The 22,540-nt window shown below is 33.7% G+C and overlaps 1 protein-coding gene and 1 pseudogene across 4 annotated transcripts; both read left to right on the forward strand.

Annotated features, from left to right (window-relative positions):
• The first annotated feature begins 1,299 nt into the window (after positions 1 to 1,299).
• On the forward strand, positions 1,300 to 4,435 carry LOC149555274 (pentatricopeptide repeat-containing protein At3g53360, mitochondrial pseudogene; annotated as a pseudogene). Its single transcript, XR_016364469.1, has 2 exons — positions 1,300 to 4,035; positions 4,207 to 4,435. The product of XR_016364469.1 is annotated as a pentatricopeptide repeat-containing protein At3g53360, mitochondrial pseudogene (transcript).
• Positions 4,436 to 9,976: 5,541 nt separating this feature from the next.
• LOC149555275 (uncharacterized) lies at positions 9,977 to 22,319 on the forward strand. 3 transcript variants are annotated; one of them, XM_089829387.1, is made up of 4 exons: positions 9,977 to 10,383; positions 11,500 to 11,629; positions 11,730 to 11,774; positions 21,821 to 22,319. In XM_089829387.1, coding segments are annotated over exons 1-4 (501 nt in total). In that variant the 5' UTR covers positions 9,977 to 10,058; the 3' UTR covers positions 21,822 to 22,319. The 3 variants fall into 3 exon arrangements, with proteins under 3 accessions (XP_089685513.1, XP_089685512.1, XP_089685514.1); XM_089829386.1 differs by lacking the exon at positions 21,821 to 22,319 and adding an exon at positions 12,649 to 13,142; XM_089829388.1 differs by lacking the exon at positions 21,821 to 22,319 and adding an exon at positions 12,649 to 13,142 and having other exon boundaries at positions 10,190 to 10,387.
• The last annotated feature ends 221 nt before the right edge of the window (positions 22,320 to 22,540 follow it).

The raw sequence follows: 22,540 nt of genomic DNA on the forward strand, positions 1-22,540 counted from the left end.
AACAATCTCTTTGACTAGATTTTCCTAGCATTACATTTGGCAATGATGCATATGTAAAAATATTAAAATATTCAACGATAGATATTTTTTCAATGGGGTTCAAGAAGAGTGAGTTTAACCATGGAGGAAACTCTATAGTTAACTGTGCTCGAGTTGGAGTAGTATTGGGATGGGTGACTTCTCGGGAAATCTCAATGTTTCACCTCTATGAGCATCACCTAGTCATAATGAGTGCTAATAATTTTCATTATTTTACCTCTGTGAACATTACCTAGATGTAATGATTGCTAAGTTTTCCATTCATTTTCATGAGAGATGGGTTTATGTGAACCACTACTCATAAAACATCAGTCAATGAGTTTGACTCAAAAAATTACAGTGTTGAATCTTCATAGCAATACCACAATTCAACTTGTTGTGGAAAATATCTCCTACTTATCAGTTTATGAGCTTAAGGGCTTTCTAATTAATGGTTCATAAGACACAACACATGCTGAAGTTTTGAAAATGGGGTTGCAAGAAGACTAAGTTTAACCATGGAGGAAACTTTGTAGTTAAGCGCACTCGATTTGGAGTAGTATTGGGATGGGTGACATCCTAGGAAGCTTTGATACTTACATCTATGAGCATCACCTAAATGCAATGAGTGCTAAGTGTTCCATTCATTCTCATGATAGATGGGTTTATGTGAACCACTACTCTTGAAACATGGGTAAATGAGTTTAACTCAAAAAACTATAAAATTAGATTTTGATAGCAATGTCACAATTTTATTTTCTATAAAAAATATCTCCTACTTATCTATAAATGTAATATTAAATTACTATCAATAAAATACTAATTAACAAATAACATATAAAAGTAATGTCACAATAGATTTTAATCAATTATATTGATCCATATATTAAGTTAATGGTTGAGTTAGCACTCCTATACATAGGTATGTTCACATTGATAAAGAAAAATCATCAACTTAAGTCATTGTATCTAGGTCTACATAGTACCATTACTGGCCTTACATGAGTTTCCTTTCCATTAGTCTTGGGTTCTACTTTTGATATAAAGAGATAAAATATAAGTTGGTGAACACTATACTATATATTTCTCATATAAAAAACTCTCATTAGATCTAGATAATAGTCACAAGAATCAAACTTAAAAATAAAGATAATACAAGATTATTTAACTATTATAACCTCCCCAACTTTAATCAATTTAAAAATGAACATAAAAATCTTGGAACTCCAAACTTGTTCGGTAAACAACATAAAAATCTTGGAACTCCAAACTTGTTCGGTAAACAACTATGTTCTCAGTGCGACGATCTCGGCTCCATCTTACTGCAACGAAAGCTAATATACTTCAAAACTCCTCCAGTTCGGTAGCTTCTGTAAACTTCTGAAAACCAAAATCCCTCAGATAAAATCACTTAAATTTTTGGCTTTGCAATCCGTTCGTTGCTCAACTTTATCAAAGAGTAATGCCATACTTAAATCCATGGTTTTTCCCTTATCAGCCATAACTTTTATTATGGCAGACACTTTGATTTCTGATCAATTGGAATACAAAACAGCGAAGTACAATGCAATTCTGGTACACGAGAATATTAAAACACCAGCTGAGTTCAAGCGCGTTTGTAAAAACACCTACAAATTGCCTAACTGTAGTACATTTTTGTAGAACTTCGATCAGCTCCCATGTAACAGTAAATCCTGGGGTTCAAATGATGAACGGCCCGTACATGTTGGCAAATCTATATTCTTCTCTTTTACTAGACTGTACCAGAATAAAATCATTGAAAGATGGTCTAATAGTCCATGCCCACATGCTGAAATCGGGATTCAATCATAATACATCGGTTAACAATAAACTTCTGAATATGTATGTGAAATGTGGGAGTCTGAAAGATGCACACAAAGTGTTCGACGGAATGCCTCAAAGAGATATTGTCGCATGGAACAGTACTATTGCAGGATATGTGCATCATGGGAAAGCTTACGAAGCTCTGAATCTTTTAACACAAATGCAGAGGCGAAGCATAAAACCAGACGAATTCACGTTTGGAAGTGTGCTCAAGGCCTGTTCGATCTTATTAGATTTGGAGTTCGGTGAGTTAGTTTATGCGTACATTATCAAATCAGGATTTGAGGCTGAAGAATTCGTGAGCTGTGGTCTTGTTTATATGTATTCTAAATGTTCTGATTTGGAGAACGCCCGGAAAGTGTTTGACAAAATGCCCCATAAAGATCTAGTAGTGTTTAATGCTATGATTGCGGGGTACGGACATAATGGCTATGATATCGAAGCTCTGCAGTTATGTTTTGAACTTCAGCAGACAGGTTTAGAGCCAGACCCGTTTTCATTGTCATGTATTCTTAGCGTGTGTGCAAATATAGGAGACACAGAACAGGGCAAATTAGTTCATGCACATATAATTAAAACTGAGGCTGTATTAGATATTACTGTGGTGAATGCTCTTATTACTATGTATGCTAAAAGTGGAAGCTTGGATGATGCCTTGAAGGTTTTTGACAAAACACACAAAAGGAATGCTATCTCATGGAATGCAATCATAGCTGGGTGTGCTTATAACGAGAACAATGAAGTGACATTAAAACTCTTCCGTCAAATGCAAAACATAGGTATGAAACCCAACCAATTTACTTTTGCAGGTGTTTTGAGGTCATCCACAAGTGTATTTTCTCTAGAACAAGGTAAGCAGGCGCATGTATGTGTAGTAAAAAAAGGACTGGAATCAGATGTTATTGTTGGCAGTGCTCTGCTTGACATGTATTCAAAATGTGCGACGCTAGAGGATGCACGCCTTCTATTTGATACAATGCTCAAGCGCAATACTGTCTCATGGTCTACAATGATTTCAACATATGCTCAAAACGGGCAAAGCAACCAAGCTGTGAAACTGTTTTCTCAGATGCAATTGTCAGACATGGAACCAAACCAATTCACATTTGCAAGTCTTCTTGTGGCATGTGCCAACCTTGCTTCATTCAAAGGTGGGACACAGGTTCATGCCTACACATTAAAAGGCTCATACAGATATGATGTTTCTGTTGGGAATTCTCTTGTGGACATGTATGCCAAATGTGGAAGCATAGAGGAATCACGGAAAGTTTTCGACAAAATGCCTTATCAAGATGTGGTGTCATGGACTGCAATGATTGTAGGGTACTCCCAGCATGGAAAGGGTAGGGAAGCAGTTCAACTCTTTGAAAAAATGCAATGGATGGGAATGAAACCTGATCAGATAACCTTTGTAGGTGTAATTTCAGCATGCAGCCATGCAGGCCTGGTATATGACGGTATTCATTACTTCATATCTATGAGCGAAGATTATGGTATTGCACCAAGAGAAGAACACTACAACTGTGTGGTTGATCTTCTCAGTCGCGCTGGTCTTCTTGAACATGCAGCAGCCTTTATCAACAAAATGCCATTTAAGCCAGCTCCTCTGGTTTGGGGAAGCTTGCTCGCTGCATGTAGAATTCATGGCAACATGGTATTAGCCAAACATGCAGCAGAGTGCCTTATAGAGTTAGAACCACATAGAAGTGGCTCATATGTGCAGTTGTCCAATATTTATGCTGCTGCTGGTAGATGGGAAGACAAAGCAAAGGTCATAAAATTAATGAAAGAAAAAGGAGTGAAAAAGGAGACTGGAAAAAGCTGGATTGACATTATGAACAAAGTTCATACATTCAGCACAGGAGACAGAACACATCCACAGGCTGAGCAAATCTATGCCAAGTTGGCTGAACTGACTGAAAAGATGAAGCAAGCAGGGTATGTGCCTAACACAAACTTCGAAGCAGCTGATGACGCAGTCTACGAGTTAAGTGCTGGCTAGTTACCATTGGACTTATTGCCACGGTCCTCGGGAAACCTATCTCAATCATCAAGAATCTTTGAATGCAGTGACTGCTAGATTGTCATTGATTTATCTAAAATATTTCAAAACCGGAAAGCACTTGACAGGCACAACTTCTTGCATCATATCCAGAGTCGACTTTCTTTGTGGTGAGGCCTTTTATACTGTTAAGAGAAGCAAAGCAACAATTTGTCTTTTGATTATATATTTCAAGAGAAAAAGACATTTATTACTTATGTTTTATCTCACTTGAATTTCATGCTAAAGCATGTCATGAATGCACCCTCGTCATCATAATCTATTCTTTCTTCATGAAACAGTTGGTGTGATTCTTAATGCGGATATCTACGCACCTATTACACTCTTCTTTATCTAGTAGCCAGATGAGAACTCCTTGCTGTGAACCAATCAGATTCTATTATTTCATATTGATGGTGGATGGATATCGAGTAGCACAATATTTCCATTTGCTTGCAATAATATGGGAAGTTCACTGAATTTTGTGACAATTTATTTTTATGATGGAAATTCATTCTCAATTTTTGGCCAGATTATTCTCATATTTTACTGTTCTGGGTTTTTGGGTAATTTCTAGAAAATTGAAATCCTTCTGCAGAAAACTGTGTATATGTTGCAGTTTATTCATAAAGGTCTAAGCAAATGCTTTTCCTGTTAAAGATAATTTTGGTTATGATATTAACATGTTTTCTGTTACGAGCATAATTAAGGCTACTATAGTCTTATCAGCAACTAAAGATGCTATTGGATGCCCAATAAGCACGTAAATGAATAATGTCAAGGAGGCTTGTAAATACAGGTGTCAAAAATACCAAAACATAACATTACATGTGTAGTTCTATATAAAATTTGTATGTATCACAAAGTACTTTTTAAGTCTTTCCTTTATAATCCTTAATTGATGCTTGTTTGCTTCTACTCGTTTAGAAAAATTCCATTTACTCATTCATTCAGATATTGTAGCAAAAATATTTTTTTTCCCATTCTAGTGATCCTCCCTCATATTCACATTCCAAGATTAGCAGAGTTCTTTTTGGCAGAATGGTTGTGCTTTGGATTTCAGACTTCAATTGTTGTTTCGATTGTGGATTCCGAGGAAAGTTACAATAGAATGTTATATTTGAGAAAATGAAACGTGCATTAAATTTAGTTCCTGCAAAGAGCCTTTGATGTTTCTTATACATCAAAAGTTCATATAAATGCCGAAGAAGGATGGTTTCTTTTCTTAGTATATATAATGCGATTTTTAGTTCCCACTTTCTTGTACATCTATGGTGAGTCACTGAGTAGTATGGTTCTGCACAAGACAAGCAGGCTAATAGATCATATCTTCCATTTTGGTTGATTCTGGCTTCTATTGCGAAAGATCTGCACAAGCACATTTCCTGTCCTTGAAGAACTATAAACACAGCGATGCCTAAATGAGTCAGGTTTCCAATTAGTCCAGAAATGTGAAATCCTCAAAATTATCAATCTGTCTACACCTACAGTGGTTTTTATTGTTTTATAATGGTTCGTTATAGAATTATGTTTGAAGGCCAGTGAATTACCAATTTCTTAGCCTGGCATTTCCTTCCTTATGCTACTGCTCAAAAGCACATGGCAGATAAATTCTCAGACACTCACAATCTCTTGTGTTTTTAAGGTTGCATTGAGTACTAATTTATTGCTCATTGATACCTTATGCTTCTGACAACAAAGACAGGGCCTGGCCTGTTTCTGATTTGATTCCAGCTGTATCCTGGTTCCTTTATTCACCTTAAGGTCTTTGATCAATGTTCTCATATTTGCTATGTCATCCCAATTTGTAGCTACAGCGGTATCTGTTGAAGCAGCAAATGAATGGCAGCATCCTGTGGCTTCAGCCCAAGGATGCAGTCTGTTACACATTCTCCTATATCAAAGTTTTCATGGATTTCCATACACTAAGAAGGATATGACATATTAAAGCACTAGGTTGTAATGGCATTTTTCTTAAATATTCAACTTCATCCAAAAATCGATGACAACTAAGAATATCAACTATACAAGTATAATTTTCTACTCTTGATGAGTTTCCATAATTATTTTTCATTGAATGAAAGTAGCTATGAGCTTCATTCAATAGCCCAGAATGGCTACATATTGAAAGAACAATAGCCCAGAATGGCTACATATTGAAAGAACATTAACAAATGTGATGGTCTGACTTAAGCGTGCTTCTTGCATTTGAAAGAGATTTACAATGCCTTTTAAGCATAAATATCAAGCATATCCAGTAATCAAGGGATCACAGAAAAAGCCCCTCTGTTCAAATTTATTGTCAAAGGCTTTCCGCACGTCCTCTATGCTGCCGCATTTTGTATACATATCAACAAGGGCAGTGTCAAGAAAGACATCTCAAGATACTTGCATAAACCTGCTTACTACTTTCTAATGTTTGCTACTCTAGCATAGGCCATGAGAGCTTTAGCAAACAGTAGATTGGCAGATTTGGCAAGGTGGAACCGGAATATAGATAACTACAAGCAGATATAGGGAGTTCGGGGCAGTTCTGACCAAGTTTGAAAACTATCCAAACCTCTAGGGGCAAATACAAGCCAAGTCAGCTACACGCATCAAGTGGAAAAGTTACAACTAAGTCAAATAGCCAAAGACGAGTCAAGAACCACTACTCCTATAGGCCCAAGGTGGTCCTAGTCTCTTGGCATTCATTTTATCTCATAAATGATCTCCTATATTCTCTTGGATGTAAAGTTGAGATTCAAGGAGCCTAGGCTCATATTAGAGTTAGTTTTGGCTCTCTGTTTGCTTAGTATTTGTAGCTGTCTCAAGCTCTTTTAGCTGAAACACAGTCCTTTAACTCGAAAAACAAGTCGCTTTGTGACTGGAACGGCATATTTAAACATTTGTTTTCTAGCAAATGTCAAGTATCTTCCAGAACATATCATTGTAAGACTAAGAACACGTTTTATCAATAGAAGTTCAGTTCTATTGCCTTCAAAAGCTAGTTTCCTTGTGTGCAATGAGATGCATTGTAGTTTGTGCTAGTATTTTGCATGAAATTATGAAGTAAATGTTTCATGTGCAGCATATTAGAACAGTAGATTGCTAGTTGTATAGTGTGAAAAGTTGGTATTTAAACTATGAAAACTCTTGTTCCTTTTGAGGACTGTACAAAAACAAAACCTCCTTGCAAACTATTAACATATGAATGTATATACTGCTTTAGCCGCACAAAAAAGCATCCGAATAGTTGAAAATTGTGTAAAAACAGTGATACATGTCTTAGTAACAATCTAGTGCTTCGCCTTAGTATAGATTTCAATTTTAAAGATGCCTTCCCTTTCTCCATTGAAAATCAGTAGTTTAGATAGTTGGCGTAATCACAGAGTACGCAACAAGTTTTTGAAGCCTGCCGAGTTTTTCAACGAGGTGTTTTTTTGTCCAAAAACTCCCCGAGTTTACGACAAAATCGCGTTTTCCTACTAGTGTTAAAAGTGCAAAAATGCAATTCTTTTTTACGTTGAAGTTCAAATTTGGGCTTGAAAAGGATGGATTGTGACAATAAGTGCCATAATCTGACTTTTTGGCCGGAACAAGATTCCTAAGCTCAATATTATGCTAGGCATCCAAATTTGGTCATGGATTTAGCGCAATCAATCATGAATTAAGAGCATGAGGGACAACCACCAAAATGAACCCAAAATGAGTTTGAAATTGTTGAGGGATACAATACAATTTATGGCACTACACTATCCATCTCCTTTCGTAGAAGATGAGCTTATGCGTTTTCCATGTACCTTAGTATCTAATAAAACTTCTAGGAAGATGATCTTATGAGTTAAACTTTTAAATGTTTTATTATATTGTCTCCAAAAGACTCACAATAAAAACAACAATAGGAATGATTGGGTCGCAAAAAAAAAAAGTGATTATAAAGGTAGTCACTATATCTCCTTGAAGACACTACACTATAGAGTAACTTTCTTAGCATAGCATTGTTCACTAAACCAACAAGATTTAATTGAATGTAAGTTTGATCCCAATTAGGCATAATGTTATGGGAAGTAAGTTGGGAATAACAAAAGTTGTATCACTCAATTTATCAATATTATGCTCTCTCTTCTTGCTAATTTAAATGGGTTTATGTGAATTTATTACCAAAGAAGCCAAGAAACTACCCATGACAAGTAATCAAGGCCATGATCTTAGTAGAACTATCGTGTACATGTAACCTAATCCAATATTGCAAGTCATTGTAGACTAAACACTTTAACAACAATGAAATTTTGATATAACATACAAGCTACTCAATAGAAAATAAATGGAGCTCCACCAAGGAAAAGATTGCCAACCCTCATCAATATCATGTGTTAAAGAGGAACCCTCAATAAAGCTATATTTTTTTATAAACATTGTGAGGGAAATAAATGAAATCCAAAGGATGAAGCCCCATCGACAAACACATTTCCTTATCACCACCACTTCTAGAATACGCAAAACACCCACAACCTTGATCATTCCTCCCCCAAATCCAAAGTACATAGCTAGAAGAGTCTCTTCTAAATGAACCTTAAAATGGCCTAGTTTGAATTATGATTAATTTGTAAGAGATATTTTATTCAAGAAGTTAGCTTGTGATATTATGGTCAAGATTCAACTATGTATTTTTGAAGTCAAACTCAATGACCCATGTTTCATAAGGCACTATCAATTGATAAGCTAAAGGTGATCTATAATGAATGGTTTGTAAGGCAAAATGCTTGTTGAAGGTTTTGCAAATGGGACTAGCAATCTAAGTGATTTTAACATTAGATGAAACTCCACAATTAAGTGTGCTTGAGTAGGACTCGTAGTGGGATCAGTGACCTCCTAGGAATGCCCTATACTCCACCTTTGTGAGCATCACCTAGACGCAATAAGAGATAAGTGTTACATTCATTCTCATAAGAGATGGGTTCTTGTGAACAGCTCATGAAACAAGGGTCAATAAGTTTGGAAAACTACATAATTGAACCCTTATAGCAATGTCACAATTTGAATTATGATGACAAATTTAAAAGCAAAAAAGTCTAACTATTGACTTTGGTCAGGGGGGACTCCATTGTTAAGGCATGGGTTAACTAATAGGAAATTTTGATAGTTCATCTCTATGAGTATCACCTATATGTAACTAAGTTTTATGCGGATCCTTAATGGTCAAGAGAGATGGGCTCATACAAACAATTCATGATATATGAATTGATGAAGATTGACTTGAAAGTAAGTAGTTAAAGCTTAATAAAGCACATGATTTGGTACACCACAAAAATACCATCCACAAAAAAATAATTGAGCTGATTGAAATTCTAGAAATGGGAAGCAAGCTAAAAGGATTCACTTGTGAAGGAACTCCACCTTTAAGCATGCTTGAGCCAATAAGAATAATTATGAATTAGGAAGCTCTATAATAAATTGTTTGTAAGACTCAAAACTTGCTAAGAGATCCTCCAAAAAAAACTTGCTAAAAGTTTGAAAACAAGATAGGTGTAAAATAGACTCATAATAAACGAATTTGTGTGAACTTTTCATAAAACATGAGTTTAATATAAATTAATTGACTTGAAACTAGATAATTGAATCAATAAATCATCACTTAATTTGATTCACCACAAAATAACACTAATATAAAATAATTGAGCTAGGAAACTCTATACTAAATATTTCTTGTAAGACACAATAATTATTGAAATAGAAATAATAAAAATGGGCAGCAAACTATAAGGTTTCGTTGGTCGAGAAGACCCTATCTCAAATGTTCTTGAGCTAATATGAATATAAATGAGACTAAATTGATTATCCTATTTGCAAACAAAAAAAACTTAAAACTTATAGAAATAGACTATTTATTCGTTGGCAGAGAAGACCCTATCTCAAATGTTCTTGAGCTAATATGAATATAAATGAGAATAAATTGATTATCCTATTTGCAAACAAAAAAACTTAAAATTTATAAAAATAGACTATTTATAATCCTAACAGATAAATTGATAAATTACACAATTAAATCCAATTAATACGCCCACATAACCATTCATTTACGCCGAAGCTATATGCTATAAATTCATAATCCCATGCGTAAGAGTGATATTTTTGTTTCCTAAACTAAGATGGTAGAACGATACAGCGTGATATGAAGTCATGGCTATTTCTTCTTATCCATAAGTCAGAACCCAGAAGCTTCAACATGCCTTTTTCGCTTCTGACCACAATCCCACGGGCTCATTCACCATTAAAACCACTCGGGGTCTGCTGCTACACTGTACATTTAAAATCCCCACAACGACTAGTCCATTCACATTCACCCACGCCTCTCAGAGCTACACAAAGCTGGGTCCAAGGTTCGATTCCCCAAAGACTCGCATCTGCTCTGGTAGCCATTATAATTGTCACCAATGTTAATTCTGCTTCCTCCATCTCAGAAGATGCGTTTTCAGACATCCCACAGACTCTATCAGGCATGTAATGTAAATCTTGTTCTCTCTTATTGAAAGATTTCAGTCCCACTCAATTGAGTTTTTCTTTAATTGGGTCCTCAATTGATGTCTGAATTTAGACAGAGATATAAAGTTAATCGTATTCTTTCATATTGGGATTGATTAGCCCTACCCAATTGAGATCTTCTTATATTGAATCCTAAGTTGATGTCTGAATGGAGACAGGCATCTAATGTAAATCGTATTCTTTCATATTGAGATTATTTCAGCCCTACCCAATTGAGATTTTCTTAAATTGTATCTTAAATTGATGCCCGATTAGAGACAGGCATGTAATGTAAATCGTATTCTTTCATAGTGGAATTATTTCAGCCCTATCCTATTGAGTTTTCCTGAAATTGATTCCTAAATTAAGGTCTGAATATAGACATACATGTAATGTAGATCGTATTCTTTCATATTAGGATTATTTCAGCCCTGCTCAATTGAATTTTTCTTAAATTGAATCCTAAATTGATGTCTGAATGTAGATAGACATGTACTGTAATCGTTTTCTTTCATATTGGGATTATTTCAGTCCTACCCAATTGAAATTTTTCTTAAATTGATGTCGGAATGTAGACAGACATGTAATGTAAATCATATTCTTTCATATTGGAATTATTTCAGCTCTACCGGATTCAGATTTTCTTAAATTATATCCTAAATTGATGTCTGAATGTAGACAACCTAATGTAAATCGTATTCTTTCATATTGGGATTACTTCGAACCTACCCAATTGAGCTTTTCTTAAATTGAATCCTAGATTGATGTCTGATTGTAGACAATTCTTTTATATTGGGATTATTTCAGCCATACCCAATAGGGTTTTTCTTGAATTGAACCATAAATTGCTGTCTGAATGCATTTTTTGACATGCAATACTCTATCTGACATGTAATGTAAATATTGGGATAATTTCAGCCCTGCACAATTGGGTGTTTCTAAATTTGAATACAAAATTAACGTCTGAATGCATTTTCAGACGTACCATAAACTCTATCGGGCATGTAATGTTAATCGCATCATTTCATTTTGGGTTAATTTCGGCCCTACCCAGATTTTTTTTTTCCCTGATATTCGATCTTAAATTACAGGTGCAGACAAAGGTCCGAGGATCCAAAAGCCTAAATCACGGAAAGCAGAGTCGTGTACATTGAAATGTGTGGTCACTTGTATCAGAGGCGGAGCTGGTTCTCCTGGTGAAGGCCCCATCAATATCAGGAGGTGCATAACCATCAGAGTCAAACCCATTTGCAATATTTTGATGCAATTCTTTGAATTTTATCATTTTGGAGGTTTCATGCTGAAATTTTGCAAATTGCAGACCTCTTGTTGTTTTCAAAGATGGTTTCAGAACTCGACAGTACTGGTATGGACTCCTTTTTATTTTTACTTGTAACAGTACTTTTTGTTTGGGAGATTGAAATGGCATGGTATTATAATTTATTTTATATCTGTAATTGCAAAATCTGTAAGGATTTTTCTGTAAATCTCTGAAATTTTCAAGTGCTGACAGTCTGACTGAATGATTTTTGGGGGAAAATTGAAATGACTGATATTTTTTAACTATAAATGATATGGTATTTTCTTAAGAATCTGTTACTGCAAAATCGGCAAGGAGAAAGAAAATCTTGTTTGTCAGATTGAATGATTTTATGTGGCCATTGAAATGAAATGGTATTTTTTTTGGGTAGAAATAGGAAAAGAGATTCAGTAATCGATAGTCAGGTCTAATAATCGTCATTCTTAAAAGAGTCTCATAAAAAGATCATATATGTACTAATAGGTGATCATAATAGTCAATCATTTTTTAATCAATTTGTACAACTCTATTGGGACATTTCATATAGACTATTGCAACATTTAACCACAAGTACTAGTGTTTTTTGAGTGAGATAGGTGCATGAAGAAAGCAGACATGGGACCAAGTTTTGAAATTGCACTGTATGACCACTTTCTGCTCCACGATCCCTACATAAAGATCTATGAATATTCAAAAGCTAAAATCCTTAACTTTAAGATCTTCACCCACCTATAAATGTAGGTAAAATCTGACTTCCGATTTAAACCTAGATTGCAAAATCTGTAAGGCCTTATTTGTACATTTCTGTTAAATCTGTGCTGACATTCTGTCTGAATGATTTTATTGTGGGAAAGTTAAAATGACGTGCTATATTTTACAACGTTGCTGCGAAATGTATAAGGCCTTGTTTGCAAATCTATCTAATTTTTTGTGCTTGCAGTTTGACTGAATGCTCTGATATCTGCAACTTGATTAAAGATGGTGAGGATGGTCAATAATGTCTACTTAATCAGTTACTGAAATGTTCTATAAAAGCTTTAGAATTGTACAAAATGAGATGTTCACTTTGGCAAAACCTTAGTTTGTGTTACAGGGTTTTGTCCAATGTGTATCAGAGTTTGCTCACCGAGGAATTTTAACTGATAGAAGGGTATTTTGACTTAGGACCGAATATTCAAATTAATATTTTCCTCCAAATTGTAAGCGGCTGTTATTCTTTAAGCTGAAAAATGAATCAAGAGCTCAAGAAAAGTCCAGTGCCCATGCCTTAGGTATAGATAAGATTGCATTTGCTACTTATTTTTGCAACCTACCATTAGAGGCAGGAGATGAAGACGGGATTTAATTTGTCTTTGATGTTTATGTTCACTAACAGCGGATACCGTTCATCGTTCTTCATTCTTATATTGAAAAATATTAGGAATTTTAAAGTTATTTTATTTATATTTCTATATTTATATTTATATGAAAGCAAATTTGACTATAGAGATGACTGCATCCCTGTCTTTTGGAGCAAATAAAGAAAATTATAATAATCTGGTAAGTGTCAAATTTGACCTGAACTTGTTTTTTTTCTTTATATTAGGATTTTGGTAAATATGAATAACAAATAATATAAATAAAAGAAGATAGAAATATTCTAATAGAAAGATTTAATGTGGGTCATTCAATATAGGCTACATCTATTAGAGAAATAGTTATACACTTGTTTAATTATATATCAAAGAGCACATTACACTCTGATGATATCTCATCACACAATTATCTATTTGTCAAGCCTTTTAAGAAGGTTTATAAGGTCAGTCAGTGAAATAAATTTTAATCCTAAAAAATGTCTTCTTAGAGGTTGGGGGCTTTGAAGAAATCTTGAACACTAGTGATTTTACATGACCAATCGCCACTAACCACAATCTCACACTTGGAGATTGATTAGGCTACACGTTAAACACTTCATGATAATATTTTTATGTTTAAATATAGAAGAAATCAAAGTATTTATATTGTCTGTTTTTTTTTTAAATAATAGTATGAGTACAATAAAGTTACTAATAGAAGGATGGTTGAAATTTGAGTCTCCTTATATCTTGTTTTAGATGGCTTATATGCATTCAAATAAAAAAAAAAAGATTTGTCAATCTTCTTAAAAGAAAAAGAAAAAATGATATAGATAATGGTTTACATTCGTTGAAATTTGAGTCTCCTAATATCTTGTTTTAGATGACTTATATGTATTCAAATAAAAACAAATAAATTTGTAAATCTTCTTAAAAGAAAATCTAAAATTAATTTTGATGATATTTTACATCCTTTAACAAAACAACAATTATAATTGCATTTGACTAATAAATTTGGGATTGTTGCAGCCACCTTTATTTATCTGATATAGTTGACCTCTTAGTTGAATTGTTATTGGAAGGAGTAATGAAATGCGAATAAAACAATATGATTATATACTTGAGTTGTGGTGACCCTTTGAAGAGCACATAAAATGCAAATAAGTCTAGAGAGCCCTTCCTATACACAACGGGCCCTCCACCACCCCTACCTCTATAGTGGTCTACCTTTGCATGCATATCGAGGTAGGTCTTCGTGGTAAGGCTATAGTTATAGTTATTATACTGAGAAGGGGGGTGAATCACTATAATTAAAACTTTACATAGAAACCTAATGCAGGAGGAAATCACGACAAATAAATACTTTTTATATAAAATAATTCTTTTACAATGTTTTGTAGGGTACAACCTACTAGAGGCTTCAACCCTATGTGGAAGCTCCAACTCCCACACTTCGCAGGCACCGACATATTGGAAGCACTAGATCCCCACTATTGTCTTCATGAGCAACAACTCACTGTACACAACTATTTGTTCCACCTTAGCAATGTTGCTTACTCAATGTTGATGGTTATTTTTCTTCCAGAATTTATTATCAATCTATATATCTACTTTAAATCTTTACTTGTATCTAGCAATTTTCTCTTCTATTATTCTAAAACACACACACACACACACACACACACACACACACACATCATATTAATATATTTTCTATTTTCTATGCTTTTCTTTTACTGCCCACTCATATATTCTGATATATATGTTTTTTTATTATGTCACACTTCTTTTTGCTCGTTCGATCTCTTCTTCTGTTTCCCTTCTCTTCATATTCTTCTTTTCTTTTGATTTCACATTCTCTCTCTGCTACACACACACACACACACACACACACACACACACACACACACACACACACACATGTATAGATGCACACGCACACACACACACACACATGTATAGATGCACACGCACACACACACACACACACACATTTTTCTACTACTCACACAACTCTCTTTTTTCTTCTTCTTTTACAAATGGGTTACTTTTCATTTATACTTTAGCAATAAGAGCAAGTTTGCCTTTTCAAAACAAAAAGTCATTTCCTTTTATTTATGAATTGTATTTTTTTTTAACATTTCTTATATCAATACTAACAAAACAAAATAACTTCTTATATTGTTTTATGAATACTCCAATTTCTTCTTATGTTTTCCTTTTCTTCATACTCTCTCTCTCTCTCTCTCTCTCTCTATATATATATATATATATATATATATATATATATATATATATATATATATATATATATATATATATATATATATATATATATATATATATACTTGCATATTTTTCTCCTACTCACACAACTCACTTTTCTTTCTTACTTTTTTTTTACAAATGACTTATTCTTTATTTATACTTTAACAATAAGAACGGGTCTGCCTTTTCAAAACAAAAAGTCATTTCCTTTTATTTGTGATTTGTATATTTTTTAACATTTTATATATTAATACTAACAAAACAAAATAACTTCTTATACTATTTATGAATATTGCACCCCTTCTAGTCATTAGAAAACAAATCAAAATTTTCTTTTGTAGACGGTATCTTTCATCGTGCACCATTTTAATATTTGATAGAGGGCCTTCAAACACCATATATGTCTTTTTTTACTGACTAAGAACATCGTTCCTCTTGGTCAAAATATGTGATTTGATTTTGGTTCATGCGAAGATATATGTGCTTGTATATGACAAATACCATACATCTACTTTATTGATTCTCTGTGTATCTTCCACTTTGAAGAATCTCTAGTCATTTATTTTGGCACCACTTATTTGTGTCAGAATGATATACAATTTTGACATCCCATTTGTTATTCCATGACTTTGCTTTCAGCGGGCACACTATATCTTTTATGGACTTGCTCTATTCAAATACACTTTCACTAGAATTGACTTCAATGCTTCCATTCACAGAGTGATGGATGAATTCATGTAATTCATCAAGATATCTTAAGCATAATATACTAAGACTTGATTCTTAAGCTAGAAGTGTTAAATAGTCAAAATTGACTTATCTTTCCAAGCTTAATATCTTCCTTAGATATATGCCTCCACTGATATATGTATAACCAATGTCAACCCTACATACAATGGTTGTGAAGAAGTATATGCCCCCAATAGTTTCTCTTGAAAGGCTAACATGTATATTCACTTCTTTTTTTTGTCAAATTATTTCCCTTCTAAGGGGTTTTTTGGATACTTTCTAATTATTGTGATATGTATGCTGATGTGTATGCTTCTAACAACAATTTATTTTGCTTTGGCACTAGTTGTGCATAGTCTTATTATTAACGCTATTTATATTAACTCTTGTTGCTTCTTGTAAACTCAAATATCTCCAACATTATCATTTAGTTTTTTTTACCACCTTTGTTAGGCCACCCTTAAACCTCACACAAAAAGAGAGAATTTAAGCTTGGAAAAATAAGTCAACTTTGACTATTTAACACTTTTAGCCTAGGAATCAAGCCTTAGTGTGTGATGTTTAAGTCACTCGCCTTTGTTATCGATGTCTTTATAATGTGTATCGTGTTGTGGAATGTTTATTACTATTTTAGCACTTCACTCAACACTTCACTATTTTAACTTTTCTTTGTTCTTTGATGTTGTTGTTAATCGATGGTACTATCTCTTACTAAAAACCCATGATTTTATCTATTTAATACGAGTACTTCCAGGTCGCTAATTTGTAACATCATTTCATAATACTTGGATTCATATGTAGCTATTATTGCTATACCCATCATTTTCCTTCTTTACTTCATATGCTGAGATCATTTTAAAATGGTTGTCATAGAAGTCGTTGCAACTAGACTTAGCACTTCACCGTTTGTGTATATAAGTTTGCAATTAAATCATCATGAACTATTATATGTGCTTGACTCTATTTGAGTATGTATATGTATTAATACTATTTTGTCCATCTATTTATTATAGTTGTTTCTTTGTTGTATCCTTCTTACATTGGTTGATTCATTAGTCACTGCCCTTTGATATGGATGATGATGACACTTATAACTTGCTCATGCTTTTGACATCAATGACAATATTTCATCGCCCTTTTCTTAGAATTGGAAGGTATCCGAGGTAATTGCAAGACATTTTTACAATTTTAAAGGATTTGATGAATCTCAAAGGTGAGTTCTAGTGACCCTTTTCTTAAAATTGTTTCTTAATCATAAGGAAAATTCTGACTATTATATTTGTTGTTTAGCTACATTAGTATTTTTCTTGTATTCTTTTTTAAATTTGAGGCAATATCATGAGGCCCATGTCTTCCTGAATTGGTAAGAACTTCTTGCTTAACAAGTACTCTCCTAAAGTTAAGTGATACCTTCATCACACAAGCTAATTTAGAGGAGTTTCACAAGAAGGTGAAAAATCCACCAAAAGGTTTGATGATGGAGAAAATAGCTAACAATGGCCTATTTGAAGTTAGGGTATTTACTTCAATAGCATTGTACCCAGAGATGGTACTAGATTGTATCAATAGGTACGATATTAAGAACAGATGTATTAGCAAAGCTTATGATAGTAAGTTGGTGAAAATTTGATAGAGAGACAATAGTGGTTGCAATGGGTAATCCCTATAAAGAACCTTATGAGGATTGGTTTGTTTCAAATTCATATTTTATCTTCACATGAACAGAAACAAAAACTGGGTATGGAAATGTTATAGCTAGAAACTAGCTCTTAAAGTTGCAAAAAAGGGATTCTATATTGCCCAAGCTTCTAACCAGAGAGAACATGATTCCTAAAGCAAGAAATCTAATTATGTTGCTCAACTGGGTCAAAGAAAATTAGAACTCTTTCTATTGGGAATATTGGATGTACTTTTCATCCAAATATTGTTGGGAGGACATAAATTCTTGGATTTGGGGCAAGTAATAGTCGAAAAGTTGCATGAAGTTTTAGGGGATTTCTTTGACCTACATAGTTTATATATGTCTTCATACTTATTTTACAACATGGCATACACAAAGAAGTTGTAAGGGTTGCATCATGAACCCTATGTGCTTAGAATGAAGGTTTATGAATACTACCCTCATGTTCAAGAGCAAAGGTATACATAGATTTCTCAAAAGTGAATGATATTGATTTGCCTAAATCTGGGTTAGAGGCTTTGAAGGTGAACCATTGAAACCTCTTACATCTTGGATAAAAATGTTTTGATTAAAGTATGTAGACAATTGGCTTTTGATAAAACATTGAAGGAAGGTTGAAGTTCAAGAGTTTTTTTCTTGGCAGAGTTGGCTTATTATAGTTGTAAATTAGTTTTGGTCCCACAGGTATTGAACTTTGAGAAAGAGGTGATAAAGTAGGAGACACTACTATGAACCTCCAAGAGATTAAGGAGCTCATCGATCGATAAGAATTCCAAACACCTAAGGATAAAGGAATTCTCATAGCTCCAAAATGGTTAGATTCATATGTTAGCAAGAAGCATAGCATAGTCCCTATTTCAGGTCTTCTAGAAGACATAGTTAGTAAATGCTTAGGGAAGGCACAAAGGAACAAAAAGATCAAGACAAAGGCTGTGATTGAAGAAAATGAAAAAATCGGTCACTGGGTTGGAGAAATAGCCAAGGAATTTACAAATGCAGATGTTGATGGAGCTACTACTCAAGATCTCTTCATTGAGAAGGTTTATCTTAGTGAGATTTCCAAAGCTGCAGATGCTAAACACTTAGTATCTTCTACAAAAAGGATGATAACAAGAACTTTGAAAGATGAGAAGGATAAGACAGAGTTAAAATAAGTAATTAGATAGATGACATAATATATTAATTCCATCCATCATCTTAGTGAGATTTCCAAAGCTGCAGATGCTAAACACTTAGTATCTTCTACAAAAAGGATGATAACAAGAACTTTGAAAGATGAGAAGGATAAGACAGAGTTAAAATAAGTAATTAGATAGACGAAATAATATATTAATTCCATCCATCATCCTAGTCCTTAGCCTTTGGCACAATTTGTAAGACCCCTCCTCTTATGCACTTAATAAAACCCTAGTTTTGTGATGTGTCCTTGTTAGAGGGATTGAAAGATTAATTATGTGAGATGAGATGTTTCTTTTGAGAGATAAGTGATGGTTTTCCCTAAGAATATTGTTGTCAATCACATATTGTTTCTCCATGTGGAATATTTCCTGGGGATGTCATTAAGAAGACTGCTAGGATTTCTTGTATGTCATTTCCTCCATCGATTGATTACCTGTAAGAACCTAATCAAGGTTGATATATCTTTTCATTTATTAGTACCCCATTTGGATATTTTAGATTCATGTGTTTAGACTCTTATGTTAGGGACTTGATATTGTTGTAATGTTAATCCCTATATTTAGGATGACAATGTTATAATACATTATTACCTATAGTGTGATTTGTTAATTTATGTGATTAATATGATAATGTAATAGATTTATTTTGGATTTTGTGTAAATAATAAATTATATTACGAAGAATGTTATGTAACTAAATGAATTCCTCTATATACTCTTCTCTATAGGTAATTTACATGGAATTCATTTTGTAAAATTGTAGTAAGGTTTATATGTTGATGATACATGAATGGTTGTGAGTGGTTTTAACTCAAATGTTATACACTAAAAATATATCCCCCTCCTATGATTAGGCATGCATTATGAATAGTTAGCTTAAGAGATTTATCTTTAAGAAAATTTGTTGGGAAATGACAATTGAACCCATATTATGATGAGAAGTGATGTAAATTATATACTAGATGCTCAAAATTTAGTCATGTCTACATGTAAGTTCATGTGGGAGTTTCCCTAGAAAGCCACTAATTTATTCTATTATGTCAAAGATGAATTGATAACATAGGGATAATAATCAAATGCTAAATTTTTATAATTGGTGTTTACCTTCATAGATGTCTTGTATGCATTAGAGAATCATTTGGAAAATTGTAGTTGGAGATTGTATTAGGTCAAGAAGAGTTTCCATGGTCAAAATTATGTATGATGTTTAATTTGGCAAGTGAATCATTTTGTTAGTAATGTTATGAGGATATTCATTGTAGGATGTTAAATTACTATGTTGATGTTCTATGATTTAGACTATATGGGTAACATAGGATTTAGTATTTTCATCTAATGGATGGTTATCGAACTTATGTTGACAATGTGATGCATGCATCTTGACTAGTCAAGTACTTCTATGAATTATTTACATGATTCTATTTTGTCTTACCTTTTGACGATGATTGAAAGTTTTAAGTGATTTCATGATGGTTGCTTGATCTGAAAGGATATTATGTCAAGTGAAGCCCCACCCTAAGCCACCATCGTATTTTCTATTTTATTTGGCATGTTTTCATATTAGACTCATTTTGATACATCATGTTGATGTTTTATGGATTGGACTAAATTGATAGGGATTGATAGCATTTGGTGTGATGTATTACTAGAATTACTTTGATATAATTATGAATGTAGCTGATTAGCTGACTTAACTAATTTTACGGTTATGTGCCTTATTTTGTGATGTCAATTGAGTATTTTAGTGCCAAATTTTAGTTAATGGGTTTGTGTAAATATTATGCTATGATGTGCACTATATGAAATAAGTCTAAAAATGGCAATTTAGTTCATGTACTATGAATTATTTATGTTGTATTTTGTACATTGAAAAATATTGAATTGACTTTATTGGTTGAATGGTGATTTGAATTATATCATGTTATGATTTTGGCACATCTCTTATGAACATATATGTGATTTCTTGTAATTGTTGATATTTGCATTGAGGTGTGCAAGAAATTCCATGGAATTAAATTCAAAAAACTAGAACCAAACACTGTAAAATAGTTAGCCAAGGTTGTATCTATTGGAGAGACAAGACCTTGTTGTACTAGTGTTTTATTCGTAAATGTGTTGCTTTCATGAGTATGTAATTGTTAGTTATAATTTGGAAATGTTGAATTTCCTGGGACATGTCATGTGTGTTGTGATGTGTAAATATGATGTCACTTAGAAATATCTGAAAGCTACCTTGACCATAGTACCCTATGAGATTCTCCATGTGATCCACTTGGTTACATAGCCTTAGGAGGAATCAAATATCTTGGAACCCGTATGCAAACTTTAGTTGAGTTTTTGAGAGGTCATATGAGCATCTAGGGTTGTGCTAGGCCTCTTTTAGTAAGACCACTTGGTATTCCTATTGGTAAAGGTCATTTTCAACCCTATGGAAACCCTTAGTTGACTTGGGAGACCTTCCAAAAGTTGGTTTTCTAAGATGGATGGAAAAAAAAATTGAGGCATGCCCTTGGATAGGCAACCATTCATTTTTGTACAAGAGGTCTTTTTCCCTTTCTAAAGTCACTTAGTTTCCAAACATAGTAAGTTGTAAGGGTTTGGGAAGGGGGACCAATGAGAACTCAAAATTTTCCAAAAGGGGTTGTGGGAATTGTGTAGAGCCCTTTTTGGTGTGTTTGTCCATTGTGGTCTAGGTGTTCACCCACTCTCCAACTTTGGAGACAAGTTTAGGAGTCAAATTATTTATGGAAGATTGGGAGGGTAGCTCTTCACAACCCATCTTGTCATAGCTTGGACCGAGGTTGGTCTCCTTCTCATCTTGTTTATTTCATGTTCTTGCTACCAAATGGTATTGTAAATGTTGTTTCTTTGCATAAAATGAGTAATTTGGATTGAATTTGTTTCTTATTATTTTCCTTGTACATTGTTATGGGTGTTCAAGGCATCACTAACCCTTGGGAGAGAAGTAGTGGCCTTATGGGTGAATGGGTTAGTTTGGACATTCCTTGAAGTGCAGAGTCTATTCTCCAAGAGAAGAGAGATAAAGCATGGAGTATGGACTCCATGTTGGCATCCTTGTGATATTTCACTTTTGGGATTATTATAAGAGGAGACATGGTGAGAAAAAATTGGTTATCTTGAAGCCTTGTGAGTGCATGATGATTTGGTTAATTTGAAGCCTTCTATAGGCATGATGTTTTGGTTATCGTGAACACTTGTGAAGGCACATTATTTGGTTATCATTCTTTATGTATGGAATCTCATTTGGGCTTGATCCACTTTCACTCTCTTAAATGGGCCCCTAGGTGTCCTATTGTGCAAGTCTAGTAAAAGGGTGTTTATTATTGTTTTGTTGGTGTGTTTTGTTATTGACCATTGGAGGTCATTGTGAAGTTTGGAAATGAAAATGGGTGTTTTTCGACTTGTGCATATTCTTGATTTGTATTTTTTGATGTTTTGTGTGGTATGTGTGTATCTATACTTGGTATCTAGCTCTCCTATCTTAGGGGTGGCCTTGTAAAATCCTAGACTAGGAGATGAGCCTTCCATAGAAAAATGTTTTATTGCAAGTTCTTTTTAAAGGAGAAAGAAGCTCGAGGTAAAGAGAAGATTTGTGTAAATCCCTTCATGCAAATAGATCTC

This window comes from Cupressus sempervirens, chromosome 5 (assembly GCF_028749045.1).
Source record: "Cupressus sempervirens isolate cs-2001-9-10 chromosome 5, ASM2874904v1, whole genome shotgun sequence".
NCBI classification, from domain to species: Eukaryota; Viridiplantae; Streptophyta; class Pinopsida; order Cupressales; family Cupressaceae; genus Cupressus; species Cupressus sempervirens.